General features: G+C 42.1%; 1 protein-coding gene and 1 long non-coding RNA gene across 2 annotated transcripts in view; one reads left to right on the forward strand and one right to left on the reverse strand.

Annotated features, from left to right (window-relative positions):
- The window catches only part of aldh1a2 (aldehyde dehydrogenase 1 family, member A2), a 77,227-nt gene extending 64,970 nt beyond the window's left edge, over nucleotides 1–12,257 (forward strand). Inside the window, exons 8-13 of the mRNA XM_022664122.2 lie at nucleotides 6,664–6,766; nucleotides 7,714–7,898; nucleotides 8,583–8,747; nucleotides 9,108–9,265; nucleotides 9,641–9,715; nucleotides 11,316–12,257. Of these exons, the coding sequence (XP_022519843.1) occupies nucleotides 6,664–6,766; nucleotides 7,714–7,898; nucleotides 8,583–8,747; nucleotides 9,108–9,265; nucleotides 9,641–9,715; nucleotides 11,316–11,388 (759 nt within the window). The 3' untranslated portion in view covers nucleotides 11,389–12,257. The remainder of the gene's footprint in view (nucleotides 1–6,663; nucleotides 6,767–7,713; nucleotides 7,899–8,582; nucleotides 8,748–9,107; nucleotides 9,266–9,640; nucleotides 9,716–11,315) is intronic.
- Nucleotides 2,691–3,665, reverse strand: LOC125787233 (uncharacterized). The gene is made up of 6 exons (XR_007429152.1): nucleotides 3,504–3,665; nucleotides 3,376–3,460; nucleotides 3,122–3,206; nucleotides 2,994–3,079; nucleotides 2,909–2,951; nucleotides 2,691–2,780 (listed from the first exon to the last, which is right to left on the reverse strand). It is a non-coding gene; the product is annotated as an uncharacterized LOC125787233 (long non-coding RNA).
- Nucleotides 12,258–14,474: the final 2,217 nt, after the last annotated feature.

Here is a 14,474-nt window from a genome sequence, read left to right on the forward strand (position 1 = left end):
CCACTTTTTATACAATTATAAGCTTCCCCATTAAAATAGCAATCCACAAAAGTCAGAGCTCATCTTATTGCCACACTTAAAGGGAATGGCAAGTGACGAGACACTAATATCACGAGACGAGACGAGACACGATACTGGGTTCACGAGAACGAGACGAGACGAGATTTAAAAATAAAATTTTAAAGAAAACGTCAAAAATGAAAAATGGCTTGAAAACTAGAGTTTTATTTGACAAAATCATATAACACACACTTAACAGACTGGATTCTCTCACACATTGATTCTATAAGAAATAGGAATGAGAATAAGAATAAAAAATAAAAGTAAAACTTTTCTAGGTCTTATACAGTGCAAACAATAAGTGCAAACCACAAGCAGTCATATTAAGACTATGGTTTGTGTTTTTTCTCCTAAATCTCTTGTAATTTAACTATGCAGAACCATCACCAGTCATATTAAGACTATGCTTGAAGTGAAACAGAGACAGAACATGTTTTTAAAAACAGTACAGAGCTAAGGGATTAGTACAGCTGCCTATGAAACAGTCACGTGTAGGATTTACTTACAGTATTTATATATGGTTTGTGTCTTGTTGGTCACTCTGTTACCGTTTATTGTTTCCACTGGAGCCAAAATGCAGCCAGACATACAACTTAAAAGTAGCAGAAGCATCTTCTATACAAATACCTGAATTTTCCTCTTCTGCTGAGAGCTGCTCTCACTGCTCAGCCACCATACTCTATCGCTACTGGGTTGCCAGATTCCTCTTAAAAAGTCCACACTAAACTGTTTTTTTGCCCCGCGAGACAGGTTAAAGCCTGAAGAGAAATATCGTCCGTTTTAATCTCGCCCCAACTTAAAGGGAATGGCAAGTGACATACTGATTAGTTTATGGAGCTGCGTAAGATGTACTTTGTTGTTACGATGTTGCTCAGAAACAAGCAGAGTGCTTCATTAACGGCTCACCTACAGATTGATAAAATAAAAACTGATATATTACACATAAGATAGTGTCATACAAATTAAATTTAAAAAAAAATCTATAAAAAGTTGTATTTGTGCAGTTTAAACAATCCACATGAACAAGTTTAAAAAATCTTATTAAACGTTACATAATATAAGTGTCCATTTCAGAGCTGTGAGCCCATGCTGTTAGCCCTGAACAATAAAAACACTGGAAGAGAACTGTAGTAAATATAAAAGCACCATGTTCACCATGTTAGGCATGGAAAGCCAGGGGGAAAAAAACTGAAACAGAACTGGACTTTCCTGGAGCTTTCAATCTAGTGAATCTTGCCAAATGACAACACAAAGTCAGCAGCAACATCTCCCTGTAAACAGTGGTCATTTCTAGCTCTGAGCGTCCGTCGCTTGCTTTGTAAGTGTCTTTTATGTTCTTTAACTCGATTACAGCATCTCGTAAATCTACCTATCCTGGCGTATGTTTTGATTTGCTCCTGAATATATTTCACATGTATTTGTCATAAATTGAGCTGGATTTGGTGGTGTTTAGAAAAGAGCTGAAGTTTATGGTCCTTTTGGCTTGGCTTGGAAATGTGTTTATTCTCATTGTTAAAGCTGCATGGAGGAGTTGCACTGTTTCTGCATAACTCAGGAGTTCTCCAGAAACTGAAATCAGATCCTTTACAAAGATCCACAGAATCAAATCCAATTAATTTGTATAGCACTTTTAAATCCAGTAATAATTCTCCAAACTCCACCAGTGAGAGTCTGAACAGAGAGACAGAAGAGAGTGGAATTAAAATTTATGGATATCAAATAAAGTGATCAAATATTCTGATATTCAGCCAACTGTCCTTTCTGGATGCCAATAGGAGAATTTATAACACTTAACAATAAGGAATACAATTAACAGTACTAACTTTTACAGTGCATTCTGTCATTCTGTTCATTAAAGACTTACTGACAAATATCATAAGCAATAAATCATTAAATATAAAGCCAGTGCAGTGCTGATAGAACTGAGATAATATAATAAAAGCTTTTTTTTAAAAGCTAGTTTTTAAACCCCCCTCTCCATCCCCCTCCATGAAAAGGCCCAGGATGGGGCACGAGGGCTGGAACTGTTTTGAAATGTTGTGAAAGTTTTGTTTCTGTGGGAAATCACAGTCAGAGCATTTCCCACTTATCAGCCCTCGAACCCAGTGACCACTCATTCTGCTCAAATCAAAATGTCATCCTTCCGACAAGTGTGTGGAGAGTGACGCGTGTGACGTAAGAGTGCACGGGCCGGTAATCAGTGTGTAAATATGCCATCACTCAAACTGCACCACTGAACACTGCTGCTGCTGCTGACTGCCTTTCAGTGGAAGCTCTCAGCACTCCACCACCCACTTCATCCTGCTGCAGTCTCCTGGCAGAGGCCACCCAGCACTTCCCTTTAACAATACCCCCTCTTACCATTCTCTCTCTCTCTCTCTCTCTCTCTCGCTCTCTAGCTCTCTTTCTTTCTCTAATTATGTCTCTCTATCTCTCTTTCTCTCTCCATCTATGTCTATCTCTGTTAATTACCTAAACAGCTTCAGAAATGGAACGTCCCATTCTCCTACACCCACTATCAGACCCTCACTACAACTCCCATAATTCACCTACACCCACTATCAGACCCTCACTACAACTCCCATAATTCACCTGCACCCACAATCAGCCCTCACTCCATCTCCCATAATTCACCTACACCCACTATCAGACCCTCACTACAACTCCCATAATTCACCTGCACCCACTATCAGACCCTCACTACAACTCCCATAATTCACCTACACCCACTATCAGACCCTCACTACAACTCCCATAATTCACCTGCACCCACAATCAGCCCTCACTCCATCTCCCATAATTCACCTACACCCACTATCAGACCCTCACTACAACTCCCATAATTCACCTGCACCCACTATCAGACCCTCACTCCAACTCCCATAATTCACCTGCACCCACTATCAACCCTCACTAGAACTCCCATAATTCACCTGCACCCACTATCAGACCCTCACTACAACTCCCATAATTCACCTGCACCCACTATCAGACCCTCACTACAACTCCCATAATTCACCTGCACCCACTATCAGCCCTCACTCCATCTCCCATAATTCACCTACACCCACTATCAGACCCTCACTCCAACTCCCATAATTCACCTGCACCCACTATCAACCCTCACTACAACTCCCATAATTCACCTGCACCCACTATCAGCCCTCACTATAACTCCCATAATTCACCTGCACCCACTATCAACCCTCACTACAACTCCCATAATTCACCTGCACCCACTATCAGACCCTCACTCCAACTCCCATAATTCACCTGCACCCACTATCAGCCCTCACTATAACTCCCATAATTCACCTGCACCCACTATCAACCCTCACTACAACTCCCATAATTCACCTGCACCCACTATCAGACCCTCACTCCAACTCCCATAATTCACCTGCACCCACTATCGGACCCTCACTACAACTCCCATAATTCACCTGCACCCACTATCAGCCCTCACTATAACTCCCATAATTCACCTGCACCCACTATCAACCCTCACTACAACTCCCATAATTCACCTGCACCCACTATCAGCCCTCACTATAACTCCCATAATTCACCTGCACCCACTATCAACCCTCACTATAACTCCCATAATTCACCTGCACCCACTATCAGACCCTCACTACAACTCCCATAATTCACCTGCACCCACTATCAGCCCTCACTCCAACTCCCATAATTCACCTGGCCTTACCATGAGAACACTGATGAGTTTTCAACCACTTTCACAAGACAGCACCTCACAACTTATAGATATACACGTGTGGGTGTTCACAAGTTGTTTCTTGGAAGTAATACTTCGCTATCAACTTACATACTGCTGTTCCATGAGTTTTGGCATGTCAATTCAGACTCATATAGAAGAGTATATTTACCTTAGTCTTTCTCTCACTACCTCACTTTTTCTCAGTCTCATTCTCTATCTGTCTGTCTCTTTCTCTGTCTCTCTCTCTCACTACCCTACTATCTTTCTCTTTCAATGTATCTCTCTCTCTCTATCTCTCTCTCTTTCTCTCTCTCTCTCTATCTCGCTCTCTCTCTCTCTCTCTCTCTCTCTCTCTCTCTCTATCTCTCTCTCTTTCTCTCTCTCTCTCTATCTCGCTCTCTCTCTCTCTCTCTCACTCTGTCTGGGGCGTGTCCTCTGATCTGGATCTGATTAGTGGGAGAGAGGAGAGCTCACTCATGCTGAGAGAGTGTGTACATGCACAGACTCTGACTCACCTTACACACGTGTGTCTGTGTGTCTGTGTGTGTCTGTGTGTGTGTGTGTGTGTGTGTGTCTGTGTGTGTGTGTGTGTCTGTGTGTGTAGGCCGCTTGGGGTTGGGGGCTGTGGAAGCATCCCCCAGGAGGAGATCTTGATCTGGTGGTTTTTGGTTAGGCAAAAGAAAACATGGCCACTAATGTGGTCACCCACCCAACCACCCACACACACACACACACACACACACACACTTACACATACACACTAAAACAAAGCATCCAGCATCACATGAATGTTGGAAATTTCTGGTAATCTGCTCTTCCCACAAAAGCTCCCAGCTTTGTTCAATGAGCGAGAGATTAAAACATGAAAAAATATTTTTTAAGATTTAGATAACATGCCACACTGATGTGCCAAAAGTCACGGGACATCAGTATGTAAATTGACTATGAAGTGTTACTTCAGGTGATGTCCACACCTATAAAAATGTATAAGACATTTATAGATGGCATTAGATTGTGGACAGTAGAGTAGTGGTCGGTAGTGATGGTAACCAACAATGTCTGGCTAGAATTGTAAATGTGAACAGCTGTCAAGTGTTCTTTAGCTTCCACTGGACATGTCAAAAGTCATAGGACACAACATAGATTTATTATTATTATTATTATTATTATTATTATTATTATTATTATATTCAGGACAGGCTGCTGCAGCACCGGGATTGGGAAGCAATAGCAGAAGTGAATCAGTCAGTCAGAACACTTGTAAAAAAACAGCTTGGCTTCAGCTCCACATCTGACAGTGTGTACTCTGGAGTCAGGCCACGTTCGTTACTGAAGATTGATATAAACACTATTCCTCTTTCCATCATCCGCCTCGTCTTCCCCCTGTTCTGCGTCTCTCCGCTGTATCTGATGGAAAACAGAAAGAGAAAATATCCAGTCTCAGTGAGTGGTGTTGAGCGGACGAGGGTAAAAAGCGCAGAATGTTTGTTTATGGTCAGGAGTGGTGCTTGCGGAAGAGGGCTGCCCGGCGTTGGGGGAGAGCAGCTCACACACAGTCTTGGGAAAGCTCAGGATGAGCAGTGAGGCAATGCGGCAGCAGCTGGCCCAGCGTCTGCAGAAAGCCAGCCGAGAGCCAGGAACGCAGTGTAAGACGATCACGCGTTCTCCAGGCCTTCCCTAATGAAGAGTCTGGTCAGGGGAGAGTTGGGAAATTCCAATCTGATGTGAAACCTGTCAGCTTATTTCCTATAAATGATAAGAAGTGATGAAACAGTAGTCTGGTATTAAAACTATTCTGGTGGAGACAGAACGAGAATGCTGACAAATAAATACCTCACTGTACATGCTGGAGATTCCACGTGCTTAGTTTCATACATACTTCATGGTCATGTCAAAAGTCATGAGATAGGAGTAAATCACTTGATTAATCAAGTGTTACCTCAGGGGACAGCTTGGGAACACGCATGCCTGCAGATGTTGAGATTAACAAACTATAGGAGTTTGATTAAGGCCTAAATTAACATTCCTTCACCCACAGTATCATGCAGATAGCATTAACACCACTCCAGATCATAAACAAACATTCTGTCTGTGCATACATAAAATTACTCTGTCAGTAATCACATCCACATTCTGACAGCCGGGCATAATAGAGCTATAGAGGGGTATAAATCCCCAGTATTGAGCTGTGAAGCAGTGAAACTGTGGAGCTCCATCCAGTAATTCTGGATGGTATGAATTGTGGAGTTGGATTAACATGAGGTGGGGTGTTGATGATGCTGAATGCAATCAAACCCTCATAGCAATGGCTAACTTTACAATTGAGTAGAAATCTAGTAGTAGAAAATCTTCTCTCCCTAAAAAGTAAAGACTCCAACAGTTACTCCAACAAAAGACAGGATAAACTCTGTTTAACACCCTTGATTTTGCAAGCAGTAGAAACAGTGAATAAGTAAATTAGCAGGTGTCCCAATACTTGTGTCCCTCTAGTGTATGTATTTAGTAAGTTACCAAGTTGCAGCAGTAACCAATCCAAAGCCACTACCAGCCGTACACTATTACAAAGTCTCCCTTCTTTAATATCTGTCGTTCTGAGACTCTTCACAGTGCAGATCGTCCTACGCAAATTTGCGGTGGGCTCTTCCTGTTCTTGATTAAACAGCAGATACCCCTCTCCGTGCTGGAAGCGCAGCGTTCCTTCCTTTTCCCGCTGATAGATATTTCGTCTGTGACCGGAGGCCGCTCTCCTGTTTCAGCGGCTGTGGGCCGGAGGGGTTGTTTGGGCTGCAGGATTTATTAATGACAGCGTCCCACTGATGTGGAGATTTAGGAGGGGTTCCACGACGGAGGTCCCGGACTAACGCGGCTCTCTGATCCCCCCACAGGTCGGCAAACTGATCCAAGAAGCAGCTGGAAAGAGCAATCTGAAGAGAGTCACGTTGGAGCTGGGGGGCAAGAATCCCAACATCATTTTTGCAGACGCTGATTGTAAGTATACAGACACTGTTTTATGGGCGCCCTCCTGGAGTCCTGCTGCAACAGTATGTGCACAGGTGCCAGATCCCCCTGCCTGCCACCCCTTCCCCTTTTCCAGTAGGCTTGTTTGCCACTTGTTGGTGTCGTCAAATGTCTTCTATAGTCTTCTTCTGGGTTTAGTGGGCTACATGTTGATCATAAGATTTTATTGTTCAGCTGATTGTTTTAGTGACCTCTTTGGAGTGAGAAACCCTAGAGGAATGAAGTATTGGCCCATTTAAACCCTTAGGTTTAGGTTGACAGTGTTCGTGTCAGACATGTTTAAGTACGTTGAACAAGAAAGATCTATATAGATAGATAGATAAATGGCATTCCCAACCTAAACTTAAGTCTACAAGGGCGAAGGGCTGTTCCCAGATCAGTCTATTGTGACAAGGGTAGTGTAAACAGGCCGTAAATCCTCAAGGAATCTGATCCCAGATCCTCCTCCTCCAGACTCACACCAGCAGCTCTAAGTGGCCTCTCCAAATCAAGGTGTCGGCTGGGGCTTTTAAATGCTTTCAGCAGGCGTGAGTGGGGCTGCCTCCGGCCCGTAAATCAGCCGAATGGACCTTGCCCCGGCCGGACGCATCCCAACACAGCCATAAATCCCACCGTTCCATTAACCCCTCGCATGCCAGCCGGGACGCTCCTCCTCAGGCATCAGATATCACATAATGCACACCATCAGCGTGAAGGAGAGTCCATTACAGCGCGGCGTTAATAAGAATGTTTTATGTAATGCTATGAATTTATATGGACTGCTGGGAACTACAGAAATCATCGTCAGACTGCTTTACCTCTGATAGAGATTTCTTCATGATATTCATCAAAACATGTTTTATAAATACTCTGATTCACAGCTTTTCTTTTTTCTCATTTCACTAATACCCCGTATCATCTCTGTGTGTATCTTTCAGTGGATCTGGCAGTAGAGCAGGCCCACCAGGGGGTGTTCTTCAACAGCGGTCAGTGCTGCACGGCAGGTTCTCGCATTTTCGTGGAAGAGTCGATCTATGATGAGTTTGTGAGCAGGAGTGTGGAGAGAGCGAAGAGGAGGATAGTGGGAAGTCCGTTTGACCCCACAACCGAACAAGGACCTCAGGTACAGCAAGCAAGCCTCTGGTCAACTTATGCTTTCTGACCAATTTCGCTTGGTGTGGTGTAGTGGATAACACTGTTGGGCATCTAAAGGTCAGACTGAATGGGCTGTAGTTAAGACTACATTCATTCATAATATCTACAGATCTAATTGGGCACAGTTTTGTAGTATACTTATTGGAGCCATTAAACTTTACAAAAAAGATGAATCAATAAATAACTATATATACAGTTATGTAATGAATAATATTTTAGTGGCTTGTAAAGGCAGGTATAAAACAGAAGCCTTTTTTCAATACATTTTTACATATAAAACAGCCTTAATCTACATTTAGGTAGCTGTATTATTATTAGGCACCAATTTGTTGGTTTCAACAAGCTGTTGTTGTAGTGGTTGGTGTGGTGTATAGAGTAACCACTTCCCAGTGGCTGAGTAGGGTTCAATTCCCTGGCTAGGCAAGCACACCTCTCTACACCAAGTCCTACAGGCAAGAGTTACTGAGCACTTTTTAATGCTTTTCCTGCTCCTCAAACACCTGATGCAACTTTTCAGCTCATTAACAGCCCATTATTGAGTTAAACTGGATGTGTAAAAGCAGTAGAAGCACTAAAATGTGCAAGGCAGTGGATTCCAGCACCAAAAAAAACATTGGATTAAACTATTTCATCTCTCCATGTTCTTCTCCAGATCAGTGCAGAGCAGCAGAGGCGAGTGCTGGAGTTCGTTGAGAGCGGGATCAGTGAGGGAGCGAAGCTGGAGTGTGGAGGGAAAGCTCACTTCTCTAAAGGCTTCTACATCCAGCCCACCGTCTTCTCCAACGTGCAGGACCACATGCGCATCGCCAGAGAGGAGGTAAAGCTGCCCAGCGTAACCGCAGTTACTTCCTACTGGCTCTCAGCGTCTAAAGCCGGGGGCTAGATTTCCCTAAGCGGGGTGTTAGGTTGCATGTGCATCTGGAAAATCAGCCGCTCGGGGTGTCTCGCTGCGGTTGTTGAGGCTGTGGAAATGGAAATCTGTCATGTTTTGCGTCTGAGATTGGGATAGCAACACTAAAGCAAACCAAACATGTTTTCAGTCTTTCTGACTGACTGTTCCTCATTACCCAACACACACACACACACACACACACACACAGCCTGTCCTTGTAATCAGCAGTTCCAGCTGTGTGTCAGACGCTCATTTGCTGATGTGACTCTTCTTGCTCTGTGGTAGATCTTTGGGCCGGTTCAGCAGATCATGAAGTTTAAGACGATGGAGGAAGTCATTGAGAGAGCCAACAACACCGAGTATGGCCTGACCGCCGCCGTCTTCACCAACGACATCAGCAAAGCCATGGCCATCTCCACAGCTCTGCAGGCCGGCACCGTTTGGTAGGTTTTATTTACAGAGCATTCGTATCCACCACCATATCATTACTTCTGTAACACCCACAAAATCAAAAATAAGAGCTCTTATGATGCCTTGCCAAATGGATCGCTTGGCACTTGGAGCGATAAGATTTCGGTGCTCAAACCAGACAAGGTATTTCCAAAACCCAACCGCACAGACAGCGACTCTCTGTCTCTAATTTCTCATTTACATCTGGAAACACTTTCTAATAAGCAAACAAATAAGGAACGACATCATCTTAAATCGCTGAATGTTTACAAGTCTCAGCAAAGTTATATTCATAATGCCAGAAGATCTGGCAGATGAACGAGGACTAAAAGCACTAAACTGGAGTGTTTGCTTTGTTTTATTTGCAGGATAAACTGCTTCAATGCCCTGAGCTGCCAGTGTCCTTTCGGAGGATTCAAAATGTCAGGCAACGGCCGTGAACTGTAAGTGCACAATTCTGAATTTCCTAAACTCCTAAACTATAATAAGTATTGTAGACTGTAGAACTGATCGACATATGTAAATTCTAATGTCTCTCATGGCTTTAATGGCTTTAATGGTTTCAGTATGATGTGTATCTACACTCATCCCTAAATGTGTCTAAATCCAACAGTTAGTTTTGCCTGTGATAAATCACAGAAATCAGTAAGCAATGAAGTGATTGACCGCCCTGGCTAAAGCAGATCAGTCACCTGTAGGATCTGCATGGTGCAACTTCTGTTCATTAGATGTCACATCATGGTAGTGGAGTTGTAGAAGAACGTACATAAACTGCACTTTATTGAGTTACAGTGTGAGTTATTGTGAGTTATCAAGTGTTACAGTTAACATTCTTAAAATGTTCAATCTGTCAAGTTGAATGAATGATTTTTTTTTACATTTTTAAACTTTCTGGTAATGTCAGTGCAATGTCACTTGTGTCAGAGTTTCCATTTTTAGTCTTAGGAATGTTACTTCTAACATTTCTATAACGTCTAGCTAAGACAGTTATGCTAAATCGAATAACTTTGTGACGTTGCAAACCATTATTATGTCACACATTTTCAGAAACTTCCTGTTTCTTATTTCTGTAACGTTACAGTCTAATCTTCCTGGAACCTTTTAAAAAAACGTTGCTAAATGTTCTTAATTTTTTTTTTCTTTTAGCTGAGTTAGTCAGGCTCCACCTATAGTCTCTATTGCAGAGAGTAGAACTGATCTTGGGTTATTCACTCTACACTACAATGGCACACTGTGAGGAACATATACACTGTATATACAAATATTGGTGAATATGCCTTCTAATGAATGTATTAATGAATGCATACTTTAAGTTGCACCTTTTGCTGATACAGATGTGCAAATGCAACCACACAACTTATCAAGTCTTTATTGAGAAGTATAAACAATAGAATATGTCTCTCTAAAGGTAATATATAAGGAATATATATATATATATATATATATATATATATATACTTTCTGTTAACTGTGCATTTTGTGCATCCATTTGCTGCGTTTAATGTGTGCATCCACAAAAATGAATGTGATTTGCATGTAGAGTACAGTACTCTCCAAAACTCTAAAGGAAACATCAACATGATAGAAAGTTTGGAAAAACAGTTACTCATATCTGTTGAGTATAAGACGAGTTCTTGTGACTGTGGTGGTGAAAGCCTCCAGTAAGAGATGTACCACATATATAGGCAAATATGTTAACAGTAATGTTTCTGGTGCTTCTGGTTGTCGAATAGCCTAACATGATGCCCGGCATGGGTTAGAGGGGTATAAAGCCCCCAGTATTGAGCTGGAGAGCAGTGGAACCGTGTTCTCTGGAAAGATGAAGCTCCATAAAATACTTTTGTTTGTGGGCTGAGTTCAGAAAGTCTTCTCTGGACATTCTATCAAAATCAGCATAAACTCTTTTCAATACCCTTAATTTTGGAAGACACAATGAATGAGCATCCCAACACTTATGTCCATATAGCGTATATAGTGTATCTGTCTAGTTTCTACTCTCTCAAGTGAGACACACCATATTGACGTGTGTTTTCTGCTCTGCAGGGGCGAGTATGGCCTGAGGGAGTATACAGAGGTGAAGACCATCACAGTGAAGATGCCAGTGATCAGCTGTTAATTTCCCCCCACGCTGGATCCTAATGAAAGAAAGACTTCCTCTGGCCAGCCCCCCCGTGGCCGTCTGCAGTGGTCCTGCACCACCCTGTCCACTAAAGCTAACATCACCAGCCATCTCCATCCAGCAGCACCACTGGCCCACCACTCTATAATACCAGCCTCCAGCGTCCACTAGTTTTAGGGTCTTCATCATCTCCACATTAACTCCCACCAGTGGCCTCTTTTCTCCAGCTCCATTAACCACATTAAAGCACTCGGAGACGGTGAAGGAGGCTTACTCTATAAACCACTCAGCATCCCATCCACTAACTGACCACGCCCCCTCCCTCTAGCTCCGCCCAGCCCGGAGCACGCTCCATCGCTGGGGTGCAGAATTTGGCCTTTTGGCTTTTAGCTGGGAGGGAAGGGAGGTGTCGCTCTCAAACCTCATACGTAACACACCCCCTTACTTTTGTCTCACTGTGTAAAACCCATCAGCTGTGTTTCGGTTTGTACTAAGACCACTGAAGCTCTCTGTCTCAGATAAAAAAAGAAGAAAAAAACTAAAGAAAAAGATGGATGTGAACTTTTAATTAAATATTAATTCTAAAAATGTAATTGTTTAATTGTCTTGTGTTTTTGCTCTTTGTTTTTATGCCGTATATATAACTCTGTATGTCGATGTGTTGACCAATGTAAACAGAAATGGTTTACCTCAAAAAAAAAAAAAATACATGTTAATATGAGAAATGCATTATACACAAATGATTAGTCATTGGTGTCCATTTATTTTAATTCTTAAACAATTATGTACTATGAACATAGAAGGTAAAATATAAAAAAATGACTATAGTTTTGTTTTCCTTCATTAAAACATTTTCATTTTAAAAACTGCTTCAGTGTTTTATTTATTATAATGGGAAAAGGTGACGGTCTATACATGAAAAGATGCTTTTACACTGCATGGTACACATAAGGGGGTGGGCGATATGGCCCTAAAATGATATCATGATTTTGCATGGTATATTTGCGATATATGACACACCGCTAACTGAGATATTAAAAATAAAAAACTTTTATCAGATTTGTAACAGAAGACAATGATCCAGAACGTCACAATACTAATAATGTCCAGATATCCAGGATTAAAGTAAAATAAATGATACTGGACAGATATAATCTGTCTCTAGTAGATATATAATGGGAAATGAGAACAGTGTGAATTTATCTTTTGCTAAAACAGTAAAAAGGTAGTACCCTGATGTGATAATTATGGGTGGGTGATATGACACGATATTTCAGGGTATAATATCGTTCACAATACTCAAAAATGTTGGCGATATTATTGCGCACGATATGATATGACACACTCAAACTACATACACTGATTTTACTTGACTCTGAAATATACAGTAGCTGGTGATATTGCACCTTCACATACTGTTAAGTCATCATCTTGGAATAGAATAAAGCTTTATTGTCCTGCAGTTTTTTATAGATGTTTTGGGAGCAGTGCATGTGTTCAGTTAAAATAGTCCTGAACTCAATCAAAGACACATTACTACCACTTTCAATCGGATCATCTGGGACAGATGCTTTGTGTAACCCAATCTGTGAGAGACAACAGTGAAGGACAATTGTGTTCCAGATCGTTGGTTTGTTACCTTTGGCGCTGCATAGAGGCAATAAATGTTCTCTAGCCAATCAGGGTTCTGCAAGTTTTACATGTTTAAGTCCCTACTTGGCTCATCAGGAACTACATGCAACGAGTGTAAATGCAACAAAGCCAAGAGAGTGCAGCTGAGAACAATGACATATGATACAATAGCATCTCTTTCTGAATTCATTGTTTTTCTGAGGTCAGGGCACTGAGTGGTTCAGTATGATCAGGAGATCGCTGGTTCGAATCCCAGTCATGTAGCTTGCCATCAACTACCAGAGCACTGAGAGAGCACAATTAGCCTAGCTCTCTCTGGGTGGGTGAATGGAGCTCTTTGCCCTCATCACTCCAAAGGGTGATGTTGATCAGCACAGGGCGTCTGTGAGCTGAGGTATCGGAACCGAGTTGCTGTGCTTTCCTTTGAGTGCGCTGTGATGCTACTCAGTAATTCCGCATCAGCAGCAGCTTGAAGAGAGGCAGAGTCTGACTTCACATGAATCAGTGGAGGCATGTGCTGGTCTTCACCCTCCTGGTGTGTTGGGGCATCACTAGTGATAGGGGGAGTCCTAATGAGTGGGTTGGGTAATTGGCCTTATAAATTGGGGAAAAAATTGCATAAATAATAGAAATATTTTCTTTAAAGTTCACCTGCTTTACTGTAAATGAAAGTAACAACATGTGCACCAGAGAGGCAACAGCAAGACAACCCCCAAATAACAGATAACAGGACACAAACCATTACATGAGGAGAGCAGAACAGGGCTGTTGAAGGACATCAACCCAGCAGCTGGACCGATACAGGAGTAGCACTGCCAGAGCCCTACAGAGAAACAAACGTGAAAGAGTCTGAGGATGTTATTGTAAATGATGTATTTAAATGGCATGTTGGAAAGCTGGATGATGAGCAACTGAACTGTGGTGGGAGATGGAGAAGAGCTGACCTCCAGAAACTTCCATCAGTCTGGCCGGACAGGGGACATGAGATCCTGAAGGTAGAATCAAGAAATCACTTAAATAGAACCTGTCTGACAACATGAAGCAGATAAAAGGTCTAAAAAAAACACACATTATACCCCGATCTGAAGAAATTCAGAGTCATTGATCTTCTGTCAGTCAGGAAAAGATTACAAAATAATTTATATGGCTTTGCTTTTGTAGTGAACTAGTATGGGAGATATTATTCACAAATAGATAAAACATGGAACACTGGTGAACCTTTCCCGACTGATATTATTCCAAAAGGGCATGGACAACTCATCCAGGAGGTGACAAAAGCCAGAACCCAGAACAACATTTAAAGAACTGCAGGTCTCACTTGCTCAGTTAAGCTCCACAGAGATGTGAAAGACTCGTTGTCAGTTACCAGATAAGCTTGATTTCAGTTTCAGTCTGTGAGTCAAATTACCCCACCAACACCCGTGTTCATAGAAATGTTTCCTAATTTGTTT

The sequence above is a fragment of the Astyanax mexicanus genome, chromosome 23 (assembly GCF_023375975.1).
Source record: "Astyanax mexicanus isolate ESR-SI-001 chromosome 23, AstMex3_surface, whole genome shotgun sequence".
Taxonomy (NCBI): domain Eukaryota; kingdom Metazoa; phylum Chordata; class Actinopteri; order Characiformes; family Acestrorhamphidae; genus Astyanax; species Astyanax mexicanus.